The 24,574-nt window shown below is 42.7% G+C and overlaps 3 protein-coding genes across 3 annotated transcripts; 2 read left to right on the top strand and 1 right to left on the bottom strand.

Moving 5' to 3' along the window:
• Positions 1-2,065: 2,065 nt before the first annotated feature.
• Positions 2,066-2,479, bottom strand: LOC122040402. The gene has a single exon (XM_042599717.1). It carries the CDS (start codon positions 2,477-2,479, stop codon positions 2,066-2,068), a length of 414 nt encoding a protein of 137 aa, XP_042455651.1.
• An 8,176-nt stretch (positions 2,480-10,655) lies between these two features.
• LOC122040401 lies at positions 10,656-14,838 on the top strand. Its single transcript, XM_042599716.1, has 4 exons — positions 10,656-10,738; positions 10,966-11,133; positions 13,812-14,239; positions 14,342-14,838. The coding sequence occupies exons 1-4, from the start codon at positions 10,656-10,658 to the stop codon at positions 14,836-14,838; spliced, it is 1,176 nt and encodes a 391-aa protein (XP_042455650.1).
• A 1,238-nt stretch (positions 14,839-16,076) lies between these two features.
• On the top strand, positions 16,077-17,231 carry LOC122040400. Its single transcript, XM_042599715.1, has one exon. The coding sequence runs from the start codon at positions 16,077-16,079 to the stop codon at positions 17,229-17,231; it is 1,155 nt and encodes a 384-aa protein (XP_042455649.1).
• Positions 17,232-24,574: the final 7,343 nt, after the last annotated feature.

The raw sequence follows: 24,574 nt of genomic DNA, 5'->3' as shown, positions 1-24,574 counted from the left end.
CCCCTGTGAGTTATTTACAGTTTAATTTTTTTTGTTCTTTATTTCATGCTATATGATACAACAGTTGCTCCCCCTTCATTGATTCTCTCAATGCTTATTTCTGAAGAACTTTCTTTATCTTCAAGTAGGTACTCGGGTATGAGAGTAGTTTCGGCAATTTCCTCATTTTTCTGCTTCTGATAACGAATCGGAGTTCATCGAGGAGTTGGATTTGGCTACTTTTGGTTCTTTGTAGAGCTTTAAGAACTTTTCCCAAAGTGCTTTTTCATTCTCATAATAGCCGATTTTGTCAACATCCTGGGTAGGCAGAACGCTCAGAAGGTGGAACTCAACCTTACCGTTAGCCATGAAGTCGTTGCGTTGCTTTTCAGTCCATCGATGCTTCTTAATTTATTTTCCTTCTTTGCTTTTGGGCATATCAAAACCATACTTAATTGTTAGCGAAATATTAAAATCGGTTTTAAAATATACCTCCATTCGACATTTCCAAAAAGTGAACTCCCCCTCAAATACTGGTGGGTAGATGCTTGGTCCGACCATCTCGTGTACTTTATTTGATGATAAGTCCTCCTGAAGTGAACTTGGCTCTGATACCACTTGTTAGCACCCTTCGTGGCCAGCTAGAGGGGAGGGGGGGGATGAATAGCCCCTGCACAAAAATAAAACAAAAAGACCTTTCTCAGATTTATAGCTTTATAAATCTAACACTTGCATAAGTATAATAAAGAAACTAAAAGACAGAGGCACCGAGAATTTACTTGGTTATAACCAGGGAGGTTGTTAATCCAAGGAAGTAAAGTGCACTAATTTCCCCTTCAGGTGGAAAAGCCTTTTTACAGCAATGACAACACAAAATCAGAGAGTTAAATAGAAAACTAAAGACGTACAAGTGTTGTTTCATAGTTTCTTGTTCTACTTACCTTCTGAGAGTAAGGCTGTTTATATAGCCCTGCTCGGGGCACCTGGAAGCATTCCAGATGCTTAGAATAATTATATCCCTGACGCAACATTCAAACACCACGTCGAAATGGCTAAGAATCGAGTTCCAGGCACCCCGAAGGTTGAAAGTCAACATTTTGTCGACTTTCTCTCTGGGCCTCCAGCTTCGGCTCCGCTTGCTTCAGTTAGGGTCTTCTGCTTCGGCTCCGCTCGCTTGGATGATTTCGGCTATCCCGAATAGGATTCACCCGAACCTAACTTCTGGCATTCTCGAGCAAACTTCCGCTTCGGCTTCTCGTCCCTCGGAATCGCTGCTTGCTTCCTTCTCGTCCACCAGCATACTCTTCCACAGCTTTTCGTCCCTTGGACAGCTCTGTCTTTTGCTCCTCGAGCAATCTTCTGCTCCAGCTTCTCATCCCTTAGAAACACCGCACGCTCCCTTCTCATCCACCGGTGTACTCTTCCGCAGCACCTCGTCCCTCAGACGCACCGAGCCCGTCGACTCTCTCCCATGCCGTCCTTCTCGCTAGCTGCGTCTTTCACTGAACTTCCTGTGCTCCTAAGTTCCTGCACACTTAGACACAAGGTTAAATACAACATGACCTAACTTAACTTGTTTGATCACATCAAAACTACCTTAGGGTACCAACAGCCCGTTGATGATGACATGGGTTTAAGGTCGCCACTTGACCATTGATGACGACAAGGGTTTAAGGTCACCGCTCAACCATTGGTGATGAGGAGGGTTTAAGGTCGCCGCTCGATCATTGATGATGAGATGAATTTAAGGTTGTCGCTCGACCATTGGTGATGACAAGGGTTTAAGGTCGCTACTTGACCGCTGGTGACGACAAGGGTTTAAAGTCGTCGCTCAACCGTTGGTGATGACAAGGGTTTAAGGTCACCGCTCGACCGCTGATGAAGATTAGGTTTTAAGATCACCGCTCGACCATTGGTGACGACAAGGATTTAAGGTCAATGCTCGACCGCTGATACAAACTGGGTTTTATAGTCACCGCTCAACTTTTAACTTGGCCAATTAGCTCAAGAGTATATTTTTTATTCATGCTTGTCCTGCCTCCAGAAGGCATATGCACGAATATATCTATATTTACTTACACACCTCTCATCCGACCCTATAGGGTTCTAGATGATTCGCGCTCCACGATCGCTCGAGCCTCTTTTCATCTTCATCCTCCAAGTAGTAAGCCCCCGAGCGTAGTTTCTGTGCGACCTTGTAAGGTCCTCCCCATGGCGCCTCGAGCTTAGTGACGTCGCTGACCGGCTTTATCTTCTTCCACACTAGATCGTCGACCTGAAAGGACCGCGGGATAATCCTCCAGTTGTAGCTTTGCTTCATCCGCTGCCGGTATGCCATCAGGCGAATGACAACCTTATCCCATGCTTTGTCGACCAAGTCTAGCTCCATCAGTCTTCGCTCACCATTCTCCTTATCATAGTGTTGTACTCGATCAAACTCTACTTTGACTTCTACCGATACTAGTGCTTCACCATCGTACACCAAATGGAATGACATCATGTCGGTCACCTCCTTCGGGGTCGTGCATAAGGGCCACGGGATGCTAGGGTGTTTGTCGACCTAGCTGCCCCTTGTGTGGTCGAGCTGAGCTTGCAATCCTATGAGAATCTCTCGATTTGTGAATTTTGCCTGACTGTTGCTCTGGGGGTAGGCTACTAAGTGAAGACTTGTAGATGTCATAGTCTTCGCACCACTCCCTGAGCCTCCAACCCGTGAATTGTCTCCCGTTGTCCGAGACGAGCTGGTGGGGGATGCTAACACAAGATGTTTTGCTAGATGAATAATGATCATTTGCTCATTTAGCTGTTCAACCTCCACCCACTTTGAGAAGTAGTCCACTTAGATGAGTAGGAATCTCCGCTGGCCGGTTGCCATGAGAAATGACCCCACGATGTCCATGTCCTATTGGTCGAATGGGCAAGACACTGTCGATGTCTTCATCTCTTGGTTGGTTGACGCGGGATGCTGTGATACCTTTGGCAGGACAAATAGGTGGCTACTGTTTGAGTGGAATCCTCTTGGAGAGTTGACCAAAAATATCTGGCCAGGAGGATCTTTTGAACCAATGAACGACCGCTAAGATGGCTTCCGTAGGAGCCTTGGTGCACTTCATGTAGGATGTACTTGCGTCCTCTGGTCCAACGCACTTGAGTAAGGGTCTGGAGAAGACACTTTTATACAACTAATCTCCGACCAAGGTGAACCGTCTGATCCTCTTCTTTAATAGTATAGCTACCTCTCGGTCGGCCAACGTGATACCCGATCGGAGGAATTCGATCAGTGACATTCTCCAATCGCTCGAGCAGACCACTCCATCCATCCTATCGATGTGTGCCACCAGTGAGACCTGTTTGATTGGATGGCTGATCACGACTGGTAATAATGAACTAGCTAACTTAGCCAACTCATCTGCTGCTTGATTGTCTAATCGGGGATCTTCTGTATAATGACATCTTGAAAATTTGCCTTTAACTTCTTGAAAGTTTCTACATATAACTTGAGTCGGGAACTGCTAATTTCGAACATCCCTGATAGCTGTTGGGTGGTCAACTGAGAATCTGAGTGAATGAGGATTTTTGTGGCTCCGACATGACACACTGCTTATAAGCTGACTATCAAGGCTTTATACTCAGCTTCGTTGTTGGTGGCCCAATAATCCAGCTGAACGAAAAGTTGCATCCGGTCTTCTTGTGGTGAAATGAGTAGAATACCAACCTCGTTGCCTTGTCGAGTGGATAAACCATCGACATAAATTCTCCAAGTTGCTATCGACTCGGCGTTCTGGACCTCTGTAACAAAATCAGCTAAGGCCTGAGCTTTGATCGCCATTCAGGGTTGATATTGGATATCAAACTCGCTTAGTTCGATTGTCCATTTGATTAGCCGCCTGGACATTTCTAGGTTAAGGAGGATTTTCCCAGGGTACTGTTGGTCATGACGATGATTGGGTGAGAAAAAAAATATGGGCGGAGTTTCCGAGCGGTAAGCACCAGAGCATAAGCTTACTTAGCGAGATTTAGCATCTTTCAATATATGGCTTCAAAAATACACATGCTGCTGTTTATGGCCGTTCTACTTGACTAATGTCGATCCGACCGCATGCTTGGTAGATGACAAATAGATCCAAAGAGGTTCTTTAGCACTCGACTTAGCTAGCACAGGTAAGAAGTTAAGATACTCCTTGAGCTCTTCCAAAGCCTGATCGCACTCTGCATCCCATTGAAATCTTGTAGCTCGGCGTAGTACTTTAAAGAATGGTAGAGTTTGATCGGACGTCTTAGAGATGAGCCTTGAAAGTGTGGTGATCTGTCCGGTCAGCCGTTAGGCCTCCTTCAAATTGCGAGGCGGAGGCATGTCTTGTAGGACCTTTACATTACTTATTTGCCTCGATCCTCTGCTCGGCCACGATATACCCGAGAAAGTGACTGCTCCTTGTGCTGAATAGACACTTGTTGGGGTTCAGCTTCATTCCATAGGTTCTTAAAGTTTAGCACGTCTCCTTGATGTTCGCACATAGGTCGGTCGCTTGGAGGGATTTTATTAATATGTCATCGACATAGACCTCTATGTTTCAACCGATCTGCTTATGGAATACTTTATTCATCATCCTTTGGGAGGTTGTTCCAGTGTTCTTCAGTCTGAACGACATGACGTTGTAGCAATAGGTTTCGTCGGTCGTGATAAAACTGACCTTTTCTTGATCTTCTTGGACTAGCAGCATGATGGTAGCCCTCGTATGCGTCGAGCATGCATATTAATTCGTAGCCCGCCGTGGAGTCCACCATTTTGTCTATCCGAGGCAACAGATAGAAGTCCTTCAGGTATACTTTATTTAAGTCACGGAATTCGATGCAGACCCGCTATTTATTATCTAGCTTGGAGACCAATACCACGTTAGTGAGCCAACTCAGGAATTGGACTTCCCGTATATGGCTAGCCTCCAGTAATTTTTCTATCTCCGCTCAGATAATCAAATTCTGCTCTGGGATGAAGTCTCTCTTCTTCTATTTAACCGGCCGGAAGTCCAGTCGGACATGTAGCTTGTGCTGAGCCACGTTCGGAGAAATACAAGACAATTTGTGCATCGACCAAGCGAACACGTCATAGTTTCATCTGAGGCAGGCGACCAACTCTACTTTTTTCTCGCTTTCTAGATCGGTGGCGATAAAGGTTGTTGCCTCCTCTCGGTTTGAATAGATCTGAACCTCCTCCTTCTCATCGTGGACCAGAGCAAGAGGCTTCTCCATGATAGCTCTCACCTCCAAGTGCGGTGTCTTTCGAGCGGTTCGTGCTTCCATTCTGACCATCTCAACATAGCAACGTTGGGCGGCCAATTGATCACCTTTGACCTCGCCCACCTTGTCCCCCACCGGAAACTTGATCTTCTGGTAAAAAGTGGATACCACTGCTCGGAACTCATTCAGCTTCGATCGGGCCAGGATGATGTTGTAGGCTGACGGCGCATCCGCCACGGTGAAATTGGTCGTCTGTGTCCTCTTCAACGGCTCTTCCCCGAGCAAGACGGCCAGGCACAGTTGGTCGATCAGTAACACTTCGTTGTTAGTGAACCCATAGAGTGGAGTCGTCATGGGCAATACATCACCTCGGTCAATTTGCAAATGATCGAACACTTTCCTGAATATGATGTTCACTGAGCTTCCTGTGTCAACAAAGGTACGGTGAATAATAAAATTAGCTATTACCGCTCGGATAATCAAGGCGTCGTCATGGGGGATATCTACCCCCTCCAAATCCTTCGGGCCGAAGCTGATCTCAGGTCCTTCGACCTTCTCCTTACTGCAACCAACCCCGTGAATTTCAAGCCACCGGCGTGCAACTTTCTCGCTCGATTGGAATCACCGTCGGTCGACCCCCCAACAATCATTCCTATCTCACGCCGAGCGGCATGCTCCTATTTTCTTCCTTTCGAGCTGAGGGTTGTCTCCGTTTGGCCTACTCCCTAATAGGACTTGGATTATTCCGTTGTTGAGATTGATTGCAGCGTGGTTCGACTGCTATCCTTTTGTGTTCCCTTCGCCCAGCTGATCAACACCTATATCTCTGATTGAACAACAGTGATTGACGATACTGCCTTCTTGGGGCAGGTATGCTAGCTAGGTAATAGTTTCGGGTATTATGAGTCGCCAACTAATGGAAGGAGCAAAACATCGGCATCCATATTTTGCCCCTGCAGGCTTTTGGGCGTTTAACCCCCAACGTGTTGTACAACATGCGTCCTAGGCTCGTGTTGTGGTTGAGTTCCTCCTGATCGGGGCCCTTTACGAGGCTGATGGTTGCTCGGTCAACGCCACTCGGATGCCACCGCTGGTTCGACGAGTGCCTCTATTTTCCTGGTCGTTTAGGCTTCTTCTACATTGATTATATTCATTGGTCCTTTTTGTAGATGGCCAAAGTCCTTTGGCAGCTTCTGAATGAGTGATTGGAAGAATTCTCCTTTAGTGAGCCCTTGATGAAAGTGTTTAACAATACGTCTGAGGAAACCACCGGGATGTCCATCGCCACCTAATTGAAACGTTGGATATATGCCCTTAATCCCTCTTGGGGCCTTTGCTTCAGTGAGAATAGATTTACGCTCGTCTTCTAGTGGCGGCGACTACTAGCAAAGTGATGCAGGAAGGCCGCTCGGAAGTCTTTAAAGTTGTGGATCGAGCCGCTCGATAAACGTTTAAACCAGTGTTGTGCCAATCCAGATAATATTGTAAGGAAGACTCGACATTTTACCCCGTCCGTGTATTGGTGGAGCGTGGATGCGTTATCAAACTTGGCCAAGTGGTCATTGGGGTCAGTCGCTCCATCATATTCCATGATCGTCAGTGAGGTGTAATGTTTCGACAGAGGGTCATTTAGAATCCCCTCCGAAAACTGTTGATTGACCCGCTCGGGCGAATTATCTGCTTTGGATGCCTTTTTTTTCCTTGTATCTGGAGTGGGTGCCTCATCCGAGGAAGATTCAAGGTTTCTGTCCTCTAAGCCCCTCTCTTCTTCTGGAATCCATAACGACACTTAGTGTAAGGGGACCAACGCATGAGGTGCTCCCCCATAGGTGTCGATTGACCTCTTATTTGAGTCCAGAATGGAAAGTTGTTCCGTTCGGTCTCCTCGCTCAACCTGGCGACCTGCCGCGGAAGTTGCAGGCTCCTGCGCTTGCCTATCGGCTAGCGTCTGTTGTTGTTGTTGCTCCAATATCTTCATCACTTGAGCCTATATTAGTGCGTCGAGATCCTCTTGCGTTAGCATCACTGTTGTGGGTCATCCAGCGTCTTCTATCTTTTCGTTCGGATGCAGGCTATATTCCCACAGACGACACCAAATGATCCTATTCGAAGGTGTGAAGTTGGAAAGCCGGGGAGGTGGCAGTTCCGCTGACTGAATGAAGACCTCGCTTCTCCCTGCAAAATAAAACCAAAACCAAGGAAGGGGTCTCTGCGTTGGCCCTCCGACGCTTAAGTTAGAAACAGAGGAAGGAAAATGGAAAATGATAAAGACCGAGACTTATTTTTCTTGCCTTTTCATCATACTTGACATGCCCTTTTATACCTTTCTTAGTGACATTTTATCTTCCCATGTTTAATGATTTTGATTATCTTCAGAAGACATCTTTGTCTTAGCTTCTGTGCATTTAATGACAAATGGAGTGTTCTCCTTTGCTTTTTCTTCCTCAAGACCCTTAGTCTTCTCCTTCATTATTTCGCATGACTGATGTCGGTGCCATATCCGACCGGACGGGTGGTCCACTCGGACTAATTTCCCGCTAACCGTACAACATCATTCCGATCGGCTAATGTAGTCACTCCTACTCGGATTAGCCTTACTTGAACCCTAGTGTTTACCGTTTTGACTTTGACCTATATCGTGACTATTGACCTGTGCCATGTAAGCTCTTATCTCCGCATCAGTGGGGTAAATCCCAAATTATCAGTTCCTGAGAATCTACGTCTGACCATTACGCCAAAGATGTCATATGCCCATCATCTGTGTTATGCCCTGGGGGTTGTCGTCTGCCTATAAAAGGTATGGTAGTTCCTTCCGGTGTCCAAGGTACATGTAAATACATACATCTAAACCCTAATATTTGCTCTTCTTCTTAGTTCTCTAATTTGAGTGTCAGAGTGACAGCGCTAGGGAACTCGCTGACCATTATTTTAACCTTCTTCTTATTGTCTACTTTATCCATGCTCACAGAATCACATTACCATTCTTGTTGTCATTTAGCGATTGGCGATCGAGTTGACTTCAAGTTGGCATTGAAGTCAACTCATCGGTGATTCATTTGTCGATGTTAATAAGCAAGATGAGCATGTTTATCCATTGTAGGAGGAGTTTGGGTAAATTGCGCCTTGATGATAAGCTCCAATAGCTACATAAAATAGCTAAGGTGCTTCAAAAGGTTAGGATGATAAATTTGATCTCATCCAATTCAGATGTCTCCATCTGCCAAACATATGGTCAATCCTGTTGGTGCGGGAAGCATCCAATGATCGAACCCCAGTTTTGATAATGGCAAAGGGATTCAAAGTAAGGATTTCTTGTTATCTAACGTGCTTAAATGAGGTTTCAGGAAAGTCATAACTGCGGTTAGGCAGGTGAAAATCCTAAGGAGTGGTAACCTTAGGTCCTAGGGGTGGTAACCCTAGGGGAAGGAAAAATCCTAAGGGGGGTAACCTTAGGTCCTAGGCGGTGGTAACCCTAGGTAGAGAAAAACCCTAAGGGGCGGCAACCTTAGGTCCTAGGGGGTGGTAACCATAGGTGGAGGAAAATCCTAAGGGGGGGTAACCTTAGGTCTTAGGGGGTGGTAACCCTAGGTGGAGAAAAACCCTAGGGGGCGGCAACCCTAGGTCCTAGGGGTGGTAACCCTAGGCGGAAAGTCCGGTCGGTCTGGAGGACCGGACTGGCACCAGGTAATCTCTCCTGAGGGGAGTAGGTGAGGACGCGTTCCCCATAGAGGGAACAGTAGGCGTCGAGTCGACCTAGGGTTTCGGGTCAAAAATCCGAAATCAGACCCGAACAATCCGATGACTGTCAAATCACTTAATTTGTCATATTTTATGTGTGTTAACTTTGTCTTGCAGGGTATGTGTATGTTGGGTGAACTAACATGCTTTGCAGGGACAAATGAGCAAGGCAAGCCTCAGATGAATAGTGTCTGAGGCGCCTCCATAGAGTTTGGAGGCACCTCGAATGCAGAATGTGAGCTGCCCGCGAAGCAGTGCTGGAGGCGCCTCGGAGGGAGCTGGAGGCGCCTTGGACCAAGGCTTGGAGGCGCCTTGTAGTGGCTTGAAGGCGCCTTCAAGCTAATAAGGTGCGACGAGTTCAGCAGTGATCCACGCGGGTGACTCGGAGGCCTGGAGGTGCCTTGGATGGTCTTGGATGCGCCTCCAACAGACTTTAAAAGGAGGCTTCAAGCAGCAGGTTGAAACATCAATTCATCAACGTGCTGCTCAAAAAACGACCCGGCAAAACTACGATGAGTTTTCGACAACCCAAAGCTACAAGTTTTCCTCTTTGTGTTGTCGGTATAAGTTACTGTTAGTACTTTCAATTGTAATCTCTTCTTATACTGAATTTGCGATTTGATAGTGAATTGCCCACAGTAATCGCTCAACGAGCGAGGGCCTTGGAGTAGGAGTCGCCCAAGGCTCCGAACCAAGTAAAAACACTTGAGTCTTTTTATGTGTTTGTTTTATTGTTATTTCCGCTGCATTACACTCGAACGCTTTATGAATTTGAATCTAACAAAATAGTCATGAGCGCTATTCATCCCCCCTCTAGCGCTTTCGATCCAACAAATCCTTGACTGCCATCTTGCAATCTATGAACCTTTGAGTCTATCAAAGAAAATTTGACAAAAACAAGTGGCTACTTGGAGGAGGATGGAGTCTGATGAAGTACAATGACGCAACGTACTCGAGAAGAAGACTTTGAAGTCGAATTGATCGACTTATCAAGGTACATCATGATACTCAAAAACTAACACTAGAATCTGCATTGAGAATTGAGATTTATCTCACTCAAGGTCTTATTGTGAAGTTTAATTTTAACTGTTTCTGTAAGGTATGAACTCTGCACCTTCCTCCTGCCAAATGGATGAGTTTAGAATGCCATGTGTATGTGATCTTTGTTGTTCCTTCCAAGTTGGATTTAATTTTTATACATTTAACTGCACATAATCTCATAAATCTATTTTTTCAAAAATTAATATTTAATTTTTTTTTTAAATTTATGAAATTGATTAATTTGGAGATCTCGGTCTTATAAAGATTTTATAATTCGGCCTTGGAGATCGTTAGGCCGAGCAGTTCGTTTACAGAGCGAAATCAACAATGTTTTGACGTCTCTGCGCTGCCGTCCACCGTCGGCTTCAAGTGACTACCACTCTCGGCCATCGTCGGATCATCGCCCCCTCCCGCCCACACTTTCTGGGATTCGTCAAACCCTATTCTGCTTCCTCCATCGGCGCCGACGATCCCTCATCCCTGACCACTTCCTCCTTCATGAGATCGTGCGGGATCTCCGACCGTGCCGCCCTCTCCATCTCCAAGAAAGTCCAGCTCGACACCCTCGACAAAGCGCTCTCGGTTCTCACCCTCCTCAAGGACTATGGTTCGACGAAGCCCATCTAGTCCGCCTCGTCGACGGCTTTCCTCGTGTCCTCGTGATGGACGTCGAGAAGACCTTGAAGCCAAAGCTGGAGCTCTTCGGCGAGATCGGCCTCGTCGAAACCGCCCTCCAACAGATCCTGTCAGTTAGGCCCGTTATGCTTAGGTGCAGCTTAGAAAAGCGATTGCTCCCCAACGTTGAGCTCCTTAAATCAATTTCGCAACGAATGCGAACATCGTGACTGCCATAAAGCAAGAACCTTGGTTGATGACATTAGACAACAGAACCAAAGTGCTTCCCAAGGTCGATGCTTTGTGCGCATACGGCGTGCCCGATGATGTAATCTTAGTGCTTTTGACCCGTTACAGCTATGCTTTGCTGACAGATACAGCTCGATTCAATGAGACCTTTGACAAGATCAAGAAGATGGGAATATGTCCGAAGAAAACTACTTTCGCCCGTGCACTTTATGGGATTGCTATATTGCCCGAGAAGAAGTGGGTGGAGAAAGTGGAGAACTTTATGGGATTGGGATGGTCACAGAATAATGTCTTGGAGGCCTTCTCAAAACAGCCTCACAAAATTTAGGGATTTTTGAAGATCTGTGAAATTTCTAATGCATTTTTGAAATTGGCCAGAAAAGACTGATTTTTTCAGAAATAGGGTACCAGTCGACTAGAGCAGATACCAGTCGACTGGTAACAGTGTTTTTCGAATACAGAATGCTTCTGTGTGTTGATTTCAATAGGATCAATCGACTGGTACCAAGGGGCAGTCAACTGATACCAACCTGATAGTGTTTTTCAGTGTTGTTCTTGACCGTGTCAACTCGTTTAGATGTATGGGATCTATGGGGGATAAATACATGAGTTTAGGGTCAATTTTGACGACAAGTTTTCAACAATTGGGATATTGTTAGAGAGTTTTTTGAATGTTAGGTAAAGGGGGAGAAGTAAGATTTAGTTGGGAAAACCTTAGTGTCTTTGCGTAGGGGGAGCCTTGTGATAGGTTCTTAAAAATCTCTGTGGGAAAATCCTAGCTCATTGGAGAGCTTAGGTGTAGGGGGAGCCTTGGGATAGGTTCCAATGCATGTTGCATTTTGTTTCGGCAGTATAAGTCCAAGTGTGCAGCCTTGTCAACATAAGTCCATTCGGCAGTGTAAGTCCAAGTGTGTAGCCTTAGCAACGTAAGTCCATTCGGCAGTATAAGTCCAAGTGTATAGCCTTGGCAACGTAAGTCTCTTCGACAGTGTAAGTGCAAGTGTGCAGCTTTGACAATGTAAGTCCATTGTTTCTTTTTAGCATGCTTATTTTACTATATGTTTTTCCTAACTTAAACGTATTGTCAAACATCAAAATGGGTGAGATTGTTAGAGCAATCCCAATGGTTCGTGTGACCATGTGTTTTGGTGTTTTCGCAAAGGGTTTAAGTTATGTTTACCCTTGTTATTTGATATGTGTATGTGAGTGTGCAGGTTTGCAAGATACACATATGACTCAGCTTGATGGCTTCGGGTCCGGTGAAGGATGGAGCATCCGAGGGACCGTGGACAGCAAGGACAAGGGTCGAGGGAAACGACTTCGAGGCATACGCGAAGGATGGAATTGGGGACGAGCCGTGGGCTTGAATGCATCCGAGGGACGAGAGCCAAAGGAAGTAGGTTTGAAGGCAAGAGGTCAAAGTTGCAAAGAAGAGTCAAGTGAGTCGTGAGAGTCCGAGTGCTGAGAGAAATGTACTCGGGATGGGAACCCTAGGTATAGGGTTGTACTAGTCGATTGGTACTGGGATCAGTCGACTGGTGGTGAGCACAGAAGCTCTCTGTGCCCTAAATGGCTGGGATCAGTCGACTGGTCCTAGGACCAGTCGACTGGTAGATAGTCGTTGGCATGTCGTTGGGCTGACACCATTCGACTGGTGCAAGGACCAGTCGACTTGTAACGGGCAAATCAGCTTGCTGATTTCTTCCAAGCTCTATAAGAAGGAGCTTGGGATGGTCGCCCAAGATGACGAAATTAGTGGTGGTAAATCCTAATTAGTAGTCTACTTGTTCTCAAGTGTTTGTGAGTGTTGTGGTGAGGTTTCTCCACCCACAAGGAGCTACTTAAGATAGCCGGAGTTTGTTGGGGGCTAATCCACCGACGGATCGGGATCGTCTACCTCAAGGACATGTCGTGGAGTAGGAGCCCTAATCTTCGAACCACGTTAAACGAACGTGTTAGCGGTTTGCTTGTTTTTTCCCTTTAGTGTTTAGCTTTCATATTTGTAATTAGTTTGTATTTCCGCTGCGTATACTGACGAGTGTAGGAAGCAATCGATTTGGGGGTGCCGTCTATCCAACCCCCCTTCAAGCCGACCACTGATCTCTTAGAGTTTCTCCATTAGAGGCCAATGAATTTACTTCTTTGAAGCCTTCCCCTTGGCAATCTTTCCCATCAGATTATGCTCAGCAACTTTCTCTGTGAAAGAACTGAATAAGACTTCGAGCAATGCCATCCGTTCTTTTATTTCATGGTTGCTTATAGCCATCTTTTGTTAAATTTTTGCTCAAACTTTAGCTCCTTTTGGTCAAACTTTGGCTCTGATACCAGTTGTCATAGGGGTAAATTTTCACCTTAGAAAATTTCCTGCGCAACAATCAAGTCCCGCACTTGACTCAACCTACCAACGAATGCATTACCGAGATATGCAGAACGTACAATGCAAAGGTACAACAAAAGCCTCAAGCAAATCTGCAATACCAATGAGTCTGAAAAAAACTCTCAATTTTTATTATCCTTATCATAAAAGAATCTGCAATACTTACAAATTACTCATGATACGCGGATATAAATCCTTCATGATGTTACTCACACTAAGGTTGAATAAAGGGAGCGGATCCTCTGGTCCACAAAGGCTGGACCAATCCATGGTCCAGCCTTTACATTTAACAGGTGGAGATCATTGCCTCCCACCACTCCCCTTGTCCCGGTCCAGGAGTGGATCAGGACAAGGGGACAAGAGGATCCGGTCCCTTGAATAAACCCTATTTTTCTCGAGTGTGTGGCGTCGTCGTCGCATCAAACAGTTTATTCGCTCAGCGATGTTTCGGCGTCTCTGCACCGGCGTCCACCGTCAACTTCTGATGACCGTTACTCTCGGCCATCGTCAGACCCGCTGCCGCCTCAAGTCCACACTTTCTTGGATTCGTCAAACCCTATTCCGTTTCCTCCGTCAGCGCCGACGATCCCTCAACCCCGACCGTCTCCTTCCTGTCGAGATCGTGCGGGATCTCCGACCATGTCGCCTTCTCCATCTCCAAGAAAGTCCCGATTGACGCCTTCGACAAAGCGCTCCTGGTGCTCGCCCTCCTCAAGGACTACGGCTTCGACGAAGCCCATCTCGTCCGCCTCGTCGACCGCTGGTCTCGTGTCCTCCTGATGGACGTCAAGAAGACCTTGAAGGCCAAGCTGGAGCTCTTCCGTGGGATCGGCCTCGTCGGAACCGCCCTCCCGGAGATCCTGTCAGCTAGGCCCGTTCTGCTCAGGTACAGCTTAGAGAAGCGATTGTTCCCCAACGCTGAGCTCCTCAAATCAATTTCGATAACGAATGCGAACCTTGTGAATGCCCTAAAGCACTCACCTTGGTTGATCACCTTCGGCACCGGTACTACCCTTCTTCCCAAGGTCGATGCTCTCTGAGCATACGGCGTGCCCAATGAAGTAATCTTACTGCTTTTGACCCATTACGGCCACGCTTTGGTGACAGATACAGATCGATTCAATGAGACCTTTGACGAGATAAAGAAGATGGGAATCTCTCCGAAGAGAACCACGTTCGCCCGTGCCCTCGGGGTGCTCGCTATCTTGCCCAAGAAGAAGTGGGAGGAGAGAGTGGAGAACTTGAGGGGATTGGGATGGTCGCAGGATCTTGTCTTGGAGGCCTTCGCAAAGCAACCTCACATTGCGCGGGTACCAACTGAGAAGACAACGAAGATTCTGAAGTTTGTGGAAGAGAAGCTGGCATGGACACCGGAGGACACTGTGAAGTATCCAGCTGTTCTGTTGATGAGCCTGGAGAAAAGGTTGATGCCCAGGTATGCCGTCCTGCACATTCTCATGCAAAGGGGATTGATCAAGCCTGGCGTCAATGGGAATCATTTCCTGCTTTCGAACGAGAAGTTCAGGATGCAATTTGTGACCAAGTATCAAGAGAAAGCTCCAGAAATAGTTGAAGCTATCAAAGGAGTGAAATCGAGTAGATGATAACAATGTGTTCTTGACAAATTTGCTAACAAGCAAACTCTGCTGTAAGATAAGCCAATTGTAAGCAGGCAAGGTTGAGTTGTTGCATGCATCTTTGCTAGATTTTGTTGTGTTAACTTAAACTCAGTTGATAGCATGTTACTTGTTGCTTAGAGTATGATTGAGATGAATACTTCTATTAAGCTTTTGAAAGTTGATTTTTGATTGATCTAGTTGGCCCTATAGACTCAAATTATGCTGTTGATTTTCCTTTTGTGGGAGTGATATTAGTTAATAGTGCCTTTACTAATTACAATTGATTTATCCTCTATTGATTCTGAAAGTGTGACTATGTGGGATGGAATGAAGAAAATCATTTCACTGAAAGATCTGATCAGTGATCTTAGCTTATGGCGTATGATTGAAATGAATACTATCAAGCTTTTGAAAATTGATTTTTGATCAATGGAATTAGTTAGTGCCATAGAGATATTTGACATGTTTATATATAGTGGGAGAAGGATGAGTAATTGTTTCTTTTGTTTCAGTTCATTATAGTAAAAGATAATTATGTTTATCTCAAACGTCTCTCGTAATTTGTTCTCAATTATATAAAAAGAAGTAAATTATGAGATCAATTTATAATTGATTAAGGGGCGGGAACGGTTTTTTCTTTTGAAGACATGTGTCTATCAAAAATTGATTCTTTCTTTTATTATAATAAGTTTGTCATCTTATAATCAATTGGGCATCTCATGAAGACTCAACATCAGTGTGGAGCCATCCCCGGATCCCGGCAGATCATCTTCATCTGTCACACATATGGCCAATCCTTTTTGCTATCTATCAATCCAGTGACCTCGAAGTTTAGTAAAGAAAATTTGACAAAAAAACGTGGAGAAGAAGATGATCTTAAGGTATACAACTCTGCACATTCCTCAATGATAATTTCATGTAAAACTCTGAACTCACTGCTAATCAGGTATTTAATGTTGTCATCAAAGGATAGAAATTCCAGAAACACCTTCTTTTATCTATCTACCAGGTTTTTTACTAATTAATATTTGTCTTAGAGATGAGAAACGAAGGACCAAGTAAATAGACGTTGTAAATTTTTAGAAAAAAAATGAAAGGGTTATGATAAAATTCCGTATAAATGAGGGACGAAGGGGCAACTTTTTCAACGAACCGAATTTTGGTCGAAAGGTCTCTACTGCCGTCGTTTGGTCGAGCAGTTCGTTTACAGAGCGAAATCAACAATGTTTCGACGTCTCTGCGCCGCCATCCACCGTCGACTTCAAGTGACTACCACTCTCGGCCATCGTCGGATCATCGCCCCCTCCCGCCCACACTTTCTGGGATTCGTCAAACCCTATTCTGCTTCCTCCGTCGGCGCCGACGATCCCTCATCCCTGACCGCTTCTTCCCTCATGAGATCGTGCGGGATCTCCGACCGTGCCGCCCTCTCCATCTCCAAGAAAGTCCAGCTCGACACCCTCGACCAAGCGCTCTCGGTTCTCACCCTCCTCAAGGACTACGGCTTCGACGAAGCCCATCTCGTCCGCCTCGTCGACCGCCTTCCCGGTGTTCTCGTGATGGATGTCGAGAAGATCTTGAAGCCAAAGCTGGAGCTCTTCCGCGGGATCAGCCTCGTCGGAACCGCCCTCCCGGAGATCCTGTCAGCTAGGCCCATTCTGCTCAGATGCAGCTTAGAGAAGCGATTGCTCCCCAACGCTGAGCTCCTCAAGTCAATTTCGATAACGAATGCGAACCTTGTGGATGCCCTAAAGCATACGCCTTGGTTGATGACCGTAGACATCAGAACCAAAGTGCTTCCCAAGGTCGATGCTCTGCGCGCATACGGCGTGCCCGATGATGGAATCTTAGTGCTTTTGACCCGTTACGGCTACGCTTTGCTGACAGATACAGCTCGATTCAATGAGGCCTTTGACAAGATCAAGAAGATGGGAATCTGTCCGAAGAAAACCACGTTCTCCCGTGCCCTCGGGGTGCTTGCTATATTGACCGAGAAGAAGTGGGAGGAGAGAGTGGAGAACTTGAGGGGATTGGGATGGTCGCAGGATCATGTCTTCGAGGCCTTCGCAAAGCAACCTCACATTGCAATCGCGTCGGTGGAGAAGACAAGGAAGATTGTGAAGTTTGTGGAAGAGAAGCTGGGATGGACACCGGAGCACACAGTGAAGAATCCAGTTGTTCTGTTGATGAGCCTGGAGAAGAGGTTGATGCCCAGGTGTGCCGTCCTGAGCATTCTCATGCACAAGGGATTAATCAAGCCTGGCTTCACAGGGTGTCATTTTCTGATGTCGAGCAAGAACTTCCAGATGGAATTTGTGACCAAGTTTCAAGAGAAAGCTCCAGAAATAGTCGAAGTTACTAAAAGAGTGAAATCCTGAAGATGATAACAATGTGTTCTAGACAAATTTTCTAACAAGCAAACTCTGCTGTAAGATAAGCCAATTGTAAGCAGGCAAGGTTGAATTGTTGCATGCATCTTTGCTAGATTTTGTTGTGTTAACTTAAACTCAGTTTATGGCTTGTTACTTGTTACTTAGAGTATGATCGAGATGAATACTATTAAGCTTTTGAAAGTTGATTTTTTTTATTGATCTAGTTGGCCCTATAGACTCAAATTATGTTGTTGATTGATCTAGTTGGCCCTATTGAATTAAAAGAGAAGTACCTGTTGCTTCAAATATGATCGAGATGAATAGTATTAAGCTTTTGAAAGTTGATTTTTGATTGAAGGAATTAGTCAGTGTCATAGAGATACTTGGCATGTTTATCCATTGTTGGAGGAGCTTGGGCAATTGTTCCTTGATCATATAAGCCTTCTACTATCAACAAAACTAATAGCATGGCATTTTCCTTGAAGATGCAAGATTAATTTTGGCTTAAAATTTATCAATTATTAATCTCCTTAAAACATTGTATCATAGAAAAACAAAAGTCTTGACTTCATTCTGTTCCATTGCATACAGGTAGTGACAGAGATGATCTGAAGATACAATTGTTAAGGCGTCTTCAATATGGACAACAGGCTACACTGATGAGAAACTGAAAAATCACAACTCTAGTATAAGCCTTCTATCAGCAAAATTGAAAAGCATAAGCTTTATCTTGGTCTAAGATGAAAGATTAATACAAATTTGCAATGTCAACTCTCACTAAAATTTGATAATATTTCTCTAGTAAGTAATCAATGAAATTTGGTAACCAACAATGTATTCTAATTTCGTAGCTATTTTGCGATGAATTATTTTTTTGTCACTATTTTTGTTGTTGATTTGCGACAAATTATTTTCGTCGGTAAAATTCGTCCATAAATTTATGTTTTGTTTGTAGTGGTAGTACCTCCTACTTCTCCTACACTTTCCGGTATCAAATTGGTATAAGAGTTTGGGTTCCCAATGGCCAATGGTTGGTCGTCGAAGACAAAGGTCAAATGATGATAATACTGCAACTCATTAAAGAGACCTTCGTGATATCGAGTTGAATGACTCAAGGAAACAAGTGCAACAACATGAGCAACGTCTTGCACATGATGAGCCTTTGGAACATGATATTGAGGGTCATGATTCGGAGATTGATTATGCAAATTAGGAAATAGGTTTTAATCCATTTCATGATAATGGAAATGATGATACTAGTGATAATGGACACTTTACTGCATATTGTCCAAATCGCATAATTATTACTCTTATTGATGAAGAAGACGATGAGGAACCATATAAGGCAGACCTATCTACGATCAATATGATAAAGAAGGTCATGTTGTCTTTTCACAAGATCGGTCTCTTCTCCAAATTTTTAAGATGCGATGACTAAAGAAATTCCCCCAGGACTCCTTCCAATGCAAAGTATCTAACATTGCATTGATTTAGTCCCCGATGCTTCAATTGCAAACAAGACAACCTATAGAATGAGTCCTCATATGCATGAAGAGTTGCAAAGGCAAGTTGAGGACCTTTTGACTAAAGGTCTCATTCAAGAAAGTACGACTCCTTGTGTTTTCCCAACCCTTTTTGTATCTAAGCAAAATGGTTCGTGGCGTATGTCCAAAATTGATCTTCAAAGTCACTATCACACAATTGCAAAAAGATCGGTGATAATATTTATAAAGATAAGTTGCCCAGTGGTTACAGGGTTTCCACAACTTTTAATGTTGTCCATCATTTTTTCTTATATTGAATCTCATTTTCATTTGGGGGAGAATCTTTTTCAATCGAGGGAGAATGACACGGAGAAGTTCTAGAAACCATCAGATTTTTGTGTCAATGTACTTTTATTAGGAATAAATTATAGGGCAAGCCATATATCATATATCATTGGAAAGTCATGAATGTCTAGTTTCTAATAAAAAAAATGCTTAAAAATAATATTCCTATAGAAAGTTATAAGTCACTTTGATTAATTAATCAAAGTCTGTTAGGTTGGAAATGATATTCGGGAAACCTTAATAATATTTTCGGGAAAGACAAATTGCTCGAGAATTGACAAGAATCAATATTGCTCAGGAAAGACAAAACAAATTGCTCGAGAAAGACAAATTGTTTGGGAATTGGAAAGAATCAATCCGTATTTTTGGTATCCTTGGTGATTTTCTTGGAAATCAAAAAGACTAGTGAGACTTTCATATCACTGCATGCTTGTTTCATTGTTAAATGCACATTTTCATTCTCAAAGCCCTAGGAAATATATGTAAGTATGTCAGGTTAGTTTTAATATTAATCAACTAAGTTAAGTTCGGTCCTGTATGCTTGATACTTTGTGTCTAAGTGTGCAAGAACTTAGAAACACAAGAAGTCGAGCGGAAGACACAGCGAGCGAGGAAGATGGCATGGAAAGGGACCTGACAGGCTAGGTGCATTCGCGGAACAAGGAGCTGTCGAAGAGTATACCGGTGGAGCGAGAAGGAAGCGCTCGATGCATCCGAGGGACGAGAAGCCAGGAGGAAGTCTGCTCGATAAGAATGCCTTGGATTCGGGTGAGCTCAACTCTGGACGATCGGATCATCATTCAAGCGAGTAGAGTCAAACTATGGTCAACTTGAAAGTTGACCATTCGAGTTGCGTCCGATTGAACGAAGGTGTCCTTATGACCTGAGGATTTGAGGCACCTTGGATAGTTTGAGCCGCTTTGAATGCCCAGAGAAGCTATTGTTGCGTGTGGGACTTGAGGTGCCTTCGATAAACTGAGGTGCTTCCAAAGAGCTAGAGTCATTACTGAAGAGATAAGTCGTAAACTCCAGCTCAGCCTAACCGAGGTGCCACCAATGAACCGAGGCACCTCAGCATGCCAGAACAGTTAAACGTTGGCAGCGATAAGGATAAAGTTTATCTAGTTGGAGGTGCTTCCAATCATTCGAGGTGCCTCCGAAGTGCAACATCAGCAACGGTCATTTTTTACTAACAGTTTATAAATAGAGCCCTAAAGCTAGTTGTAAGGTTAGCACTGTAGTTTCATTTCCATTCTTCTTCAAAGTATGTACTTTCAACTATTGTAAGAAGCTTCTCTGCCTTCGACCTTGTCAAAGAAGGAAATCTTTGAGTGAGCTATGATTGTCTTGGATTACCAACCTCCCTGGTTGTAAACCGAGTAAATATTGAGTCCCTATTTTTGTTATGTTGTTTTTTTATCTAACTTATAGTGTGGTCTTGCTAAGTAGAAAACAAGAGAAGTTTGAATTTTATTTTGCATGACTATTCACCCCCTTCTAGTCGGTCCACCTGATCCAACAAGTGACATTAGAGCCCAACCACCTTAAAAGGACTAACAGCTGACTAAAGTAACAAGAAGATGACCTGATCAAGCATCTATCCACCAAAGTTTGAGGGGGAGTTCACGCTTTATAAATGTCAAATAGAGTTATTTTTTAAAATAGATTTCAATATATTATTAATCATTAAATATGATTTTGAAGACCCAAGAACGAGGTCGGAGAAGAAAATGAAGAGCGCCTTTAGAACAAGAAGCAGCAGATCGAGTTCATCGCAAGCGGTAAGGCCGAGTTCCATCTTCTGAGCATACTACCACCTTAGAAGTCAATCGGATTGATGCTTACAATTTTGCCAAAGAACTCTTAGAAAAGTTCCTGGAGCTTCATGAAGGAACCTCGGAGATCAAGTTGGCTAGACGAGATGTGCTCCTCAACGCATTAAGCAACCTTTGACTAGAGAATGGTGAGCTAGTTGCTCAACTGCACGCAAAGCTCAAAGAGTTGATCATTGGACTCACCAACCTTGGAGAAATGGTGTCAAATCGGGATTCCCTCCTATACGCATTAAATGCATTTCCAAAAACCCTAGAATGAACATCAATAGTAGACTCCTACTATATCTCTAAGGACCTCAGGGTATATACGTTAGAAAATTTATTTTTGACTTTAGAATTACATGAAGCTCGCTGTACAGACTAAGAAAATAAAAAGAGTCAAATCAGAACCTGATGCTTAAAGCTAAGAAGAATGAACTAGATTCAGAGTCTTCTCTCGACGAAGATCAAGAAACATATATGGTAAAAAAATTTTTTAAAAAAAATAATTCTAATAATTTTGATAAGACACAAACTAAGAAGCTTATACGGAGAAGAGGAAAAGTAAAGTGCTACAACTATAATGAAGAAGGGTTTATCAAAGACAACTGCCCAAAATTGAAAAATAAAGGAAAAGAAAAGATCAAAGGGTCAAGGCACAACAATCTTAAAGCAACATGCAGTGAGTCATCATTAAAAGAGTCAAGATGGAAGAATATGTCAAATAAGCACTAATGGCATGCCACCAAAAAGAAGACGACGAAGTCATGCCACATCGCAATAGAGCATCGATGAAGATAGAGCATCCACTTGCTAGTCTAACACGGTAAGTGAGGTACGACTCTTACCTTTCGACAAATTGCATGATGCAATAAAAATGCTATATAGATCGTTATACAAATCTAGGAGCAAGTTTCTTGAAATAAGAAATAGTGGAAACAAAATTAGAAAATATATGTTTAGAATTAGAAATGGTTGAAAATGAAAATAAAAAAAATATAAAAAACAAATAGAAATGTTACAAAGGATTCTGTATGCTCAAATTCAAATTTTTTTACGTGTTTCAAATTTTAGATATTATAGAGGATTAAATTGAGATTTGAAAAATCATAGGGTGAATTTGTAAAAGTGTTGAAATATGATATTCTATAAAAATATTTGGATGATTTAGAAGCTAGAAATATATTTTGGGTTTCAAAATATGTTCTAGCCTACTAAATTGTTTTTATTTGTATGCTAGAAATAAATTTGATTTAATTATTAACATTATTGCCAAAATTATTTTTTGTATACTTTTTTTGTTTTTTTAGATTTAAAATTATTTTATGATGAACAAATATGTTATCTATTAGTAGAAAATATTTTAAAACTTTTGACTGTTAAATAACTTTTTATGAATTTTTTCATGACAATTAAATTTTTAATAATTAAAAATTTTTGGAGATTAATTTTTGTAAACTTGATTTTTCTGGAGATAATAGTTGTATTTTGAATGTTCAAAAAGATTAGTAAGTGAGTAAACTAGTTTTAAAAATTTACTTTAAAAATACCTATTTCTACAATGAAAAATATTTTATCACTATAAGAAGAATGGTTTTTTTGTGTAAATTTTTTATTTAATCAGTTTGATTATGTTTAACACTTGCAAAAAATTTCAGTGTTTTCAAAAATTTAAAATAATTTTCAAATTATTTGTAGCAAATCTAAGGTTTAATTCTTAAAAATTATTTTATTTACAAAATAATTTCGGTAAAAATACACAACCTTGCATCCCTCATGTATATCCCCTGGAATTTTTTACAGTTTATTTTCTCTACTATTTCCATTTTTTTCATATTTTTATATGATCAAAGGAGAGAGTAGTGTTAAATTAAGTGGAGGACTTAATTACAAAATATTAATATTATGATTGCAAATATTTATGATTATATAATTGTTTCTTTACATTTTCTAATCTTTTTACCCTAACTTTACTTTGGATTGATCCACATCAAAAAGGTGAAGATTGTAAGTACTCTGGGTTAGTTTTGATATTGATCAATTGAGTTAATTTAGGTTCTATATATTTGATGTCTTATGTCTAAGTGTTCAGGAACTTAGAATACAAGAAGTCAAGCGGAAGGCAAAGTAAGCAAGAAGAATGACACGGGAAGGGATCCAACAGACTCGGTGCATTCGAGAGACGAGGAGCTGTAGAAGAGTGCACCAGTGGAGCGAAAAGGGTGCACATGGTGTATTCAAGGGATGAGAAGCTGGGAGGAAGTCTACTTGAGGAGAAGGCCAGAGTTACGTTCAGGTGAGCTCAACTCTGGATGAGCGGATCATCACCCAAGCAAACAGAGTTAGAATATAGTTAACTCGAAAGTTGACCATTCGAGACGCCTCCGATTGAATGAAGGTGCTCTGATGGCTTGAAGACTCGAGGCGCCAAGTGCCTCCAATTGAATGAAGGTGCCATGATGACCTGAAGACTTGAGGCATCTCTGATAGCTTGAGACGCCTCGAACGTCGAGAGAAGTTGTTGCCGTGTGCGGGACTTGAGGTGCCTTCAATGAACTGCGGCGCCTCCAAAGAGATGGAGCCATTGTCAAAGAGATAAGCCGTGGAGTCTAGCTCAGCTTAACCATGACGCCTTCAGCATGCCATAATAACTTAACGTTGGCAGCGATAAGGATAAAGTTTATCCAGTTGGAGGCGCCTCCAAGTGTTCAAGGCACCTCCGAAGCGCCACATCAACAATAGTCACTTTTGACCAATGGACTATAAATCAATCCTAAAACTAGTTGTAAGGAACAGGCCTGTACTTTCATTTCCATTCTTGTTCTTCAAAATTTGTACTTTCAACTTCTTTAAGGGTTTTCTCCACCTCTGAGCCTGCCAAAGAAAGAGATCTTTTAGTGAGCTATCATTACCTTGGATTATCAACCTCTCCGGTTGTAAACCAATTGAATTCTAAATCCCTATTTTCTTTTATGTTGTTTTTTTTATCTGATTTATAGTGTGTCATTACTAAGTAGAAAGCAAGAAAAGATTGAACTTTATTTTGAAGGATTATTCACTCCCTCTAGCCGGTCCACCCGATCCAACAATATAAATCTTATTAATGTATTCTTTTATAGAAAAAGATGATTATGCTTACCCCATGTACCCACAGTCGGCCCCCAAGTTATGTGAAAGGAGGTAAATTACGGGGTCAATTTATAATTGACCCCTAAGTAACTAAGGTGTCTAATTAATGCATTCTTGACGTATCTTAGAGGGGTGTTCTAAGTCTCGTCTATAAAAGCTATCTTTTGTATTATTAGATAAAGACTTTTATTTTTGAGATTAAAATATATTTGAGATTTTAAGTTTGTTAGAAGATTTATCTTCTTGTTATCTCTCTAAATTCTTTTGTGTATTCCCTAGAGTGGTGAGTTTTTAAAGTGCCTTGTAGTATCTCCTATGCCTACACTTTCCAGTGTCAGAAAATTTGACAAAAAAAAAAGTGGTTACTTGGATGAGGATGGAGTTAAATGAAGTACAATGATGCAATATACTTGAGAAAACTTTGAAGTAGAATTGATTGACTTATCAAGGTAGATCATGATCCTCAAAAAATAGCATTAGAATCTGCATTGAGAATTGAGATTTATCTCACTCAAGGTCTTATTATCAAGTTTAATCTTGGTAGGTTGTGTAAGGTATCAACTGAGATGCTGGGAAA

This window comes from Zingiber officinale, chromosome 2A (genome assembly GCF_018446385.1).
Source record: "Zingiber officinale cultivar Zhangliang chromosome 2A, Zo_v1.1, whole genome shotgun sequence".
Lineage (NCBI taxonomy): Eukaryota > Viridiplantae > Streptophyta > Magnoliopsida > Zingiberales > Zingiberaceae > Zingiber > Zingiber officinale.
The sequence above is the reverse complement of the archived record's forward strand: the minus strand, read 5'-3'. Positions and strand labels throughout refer to the sequence as shown.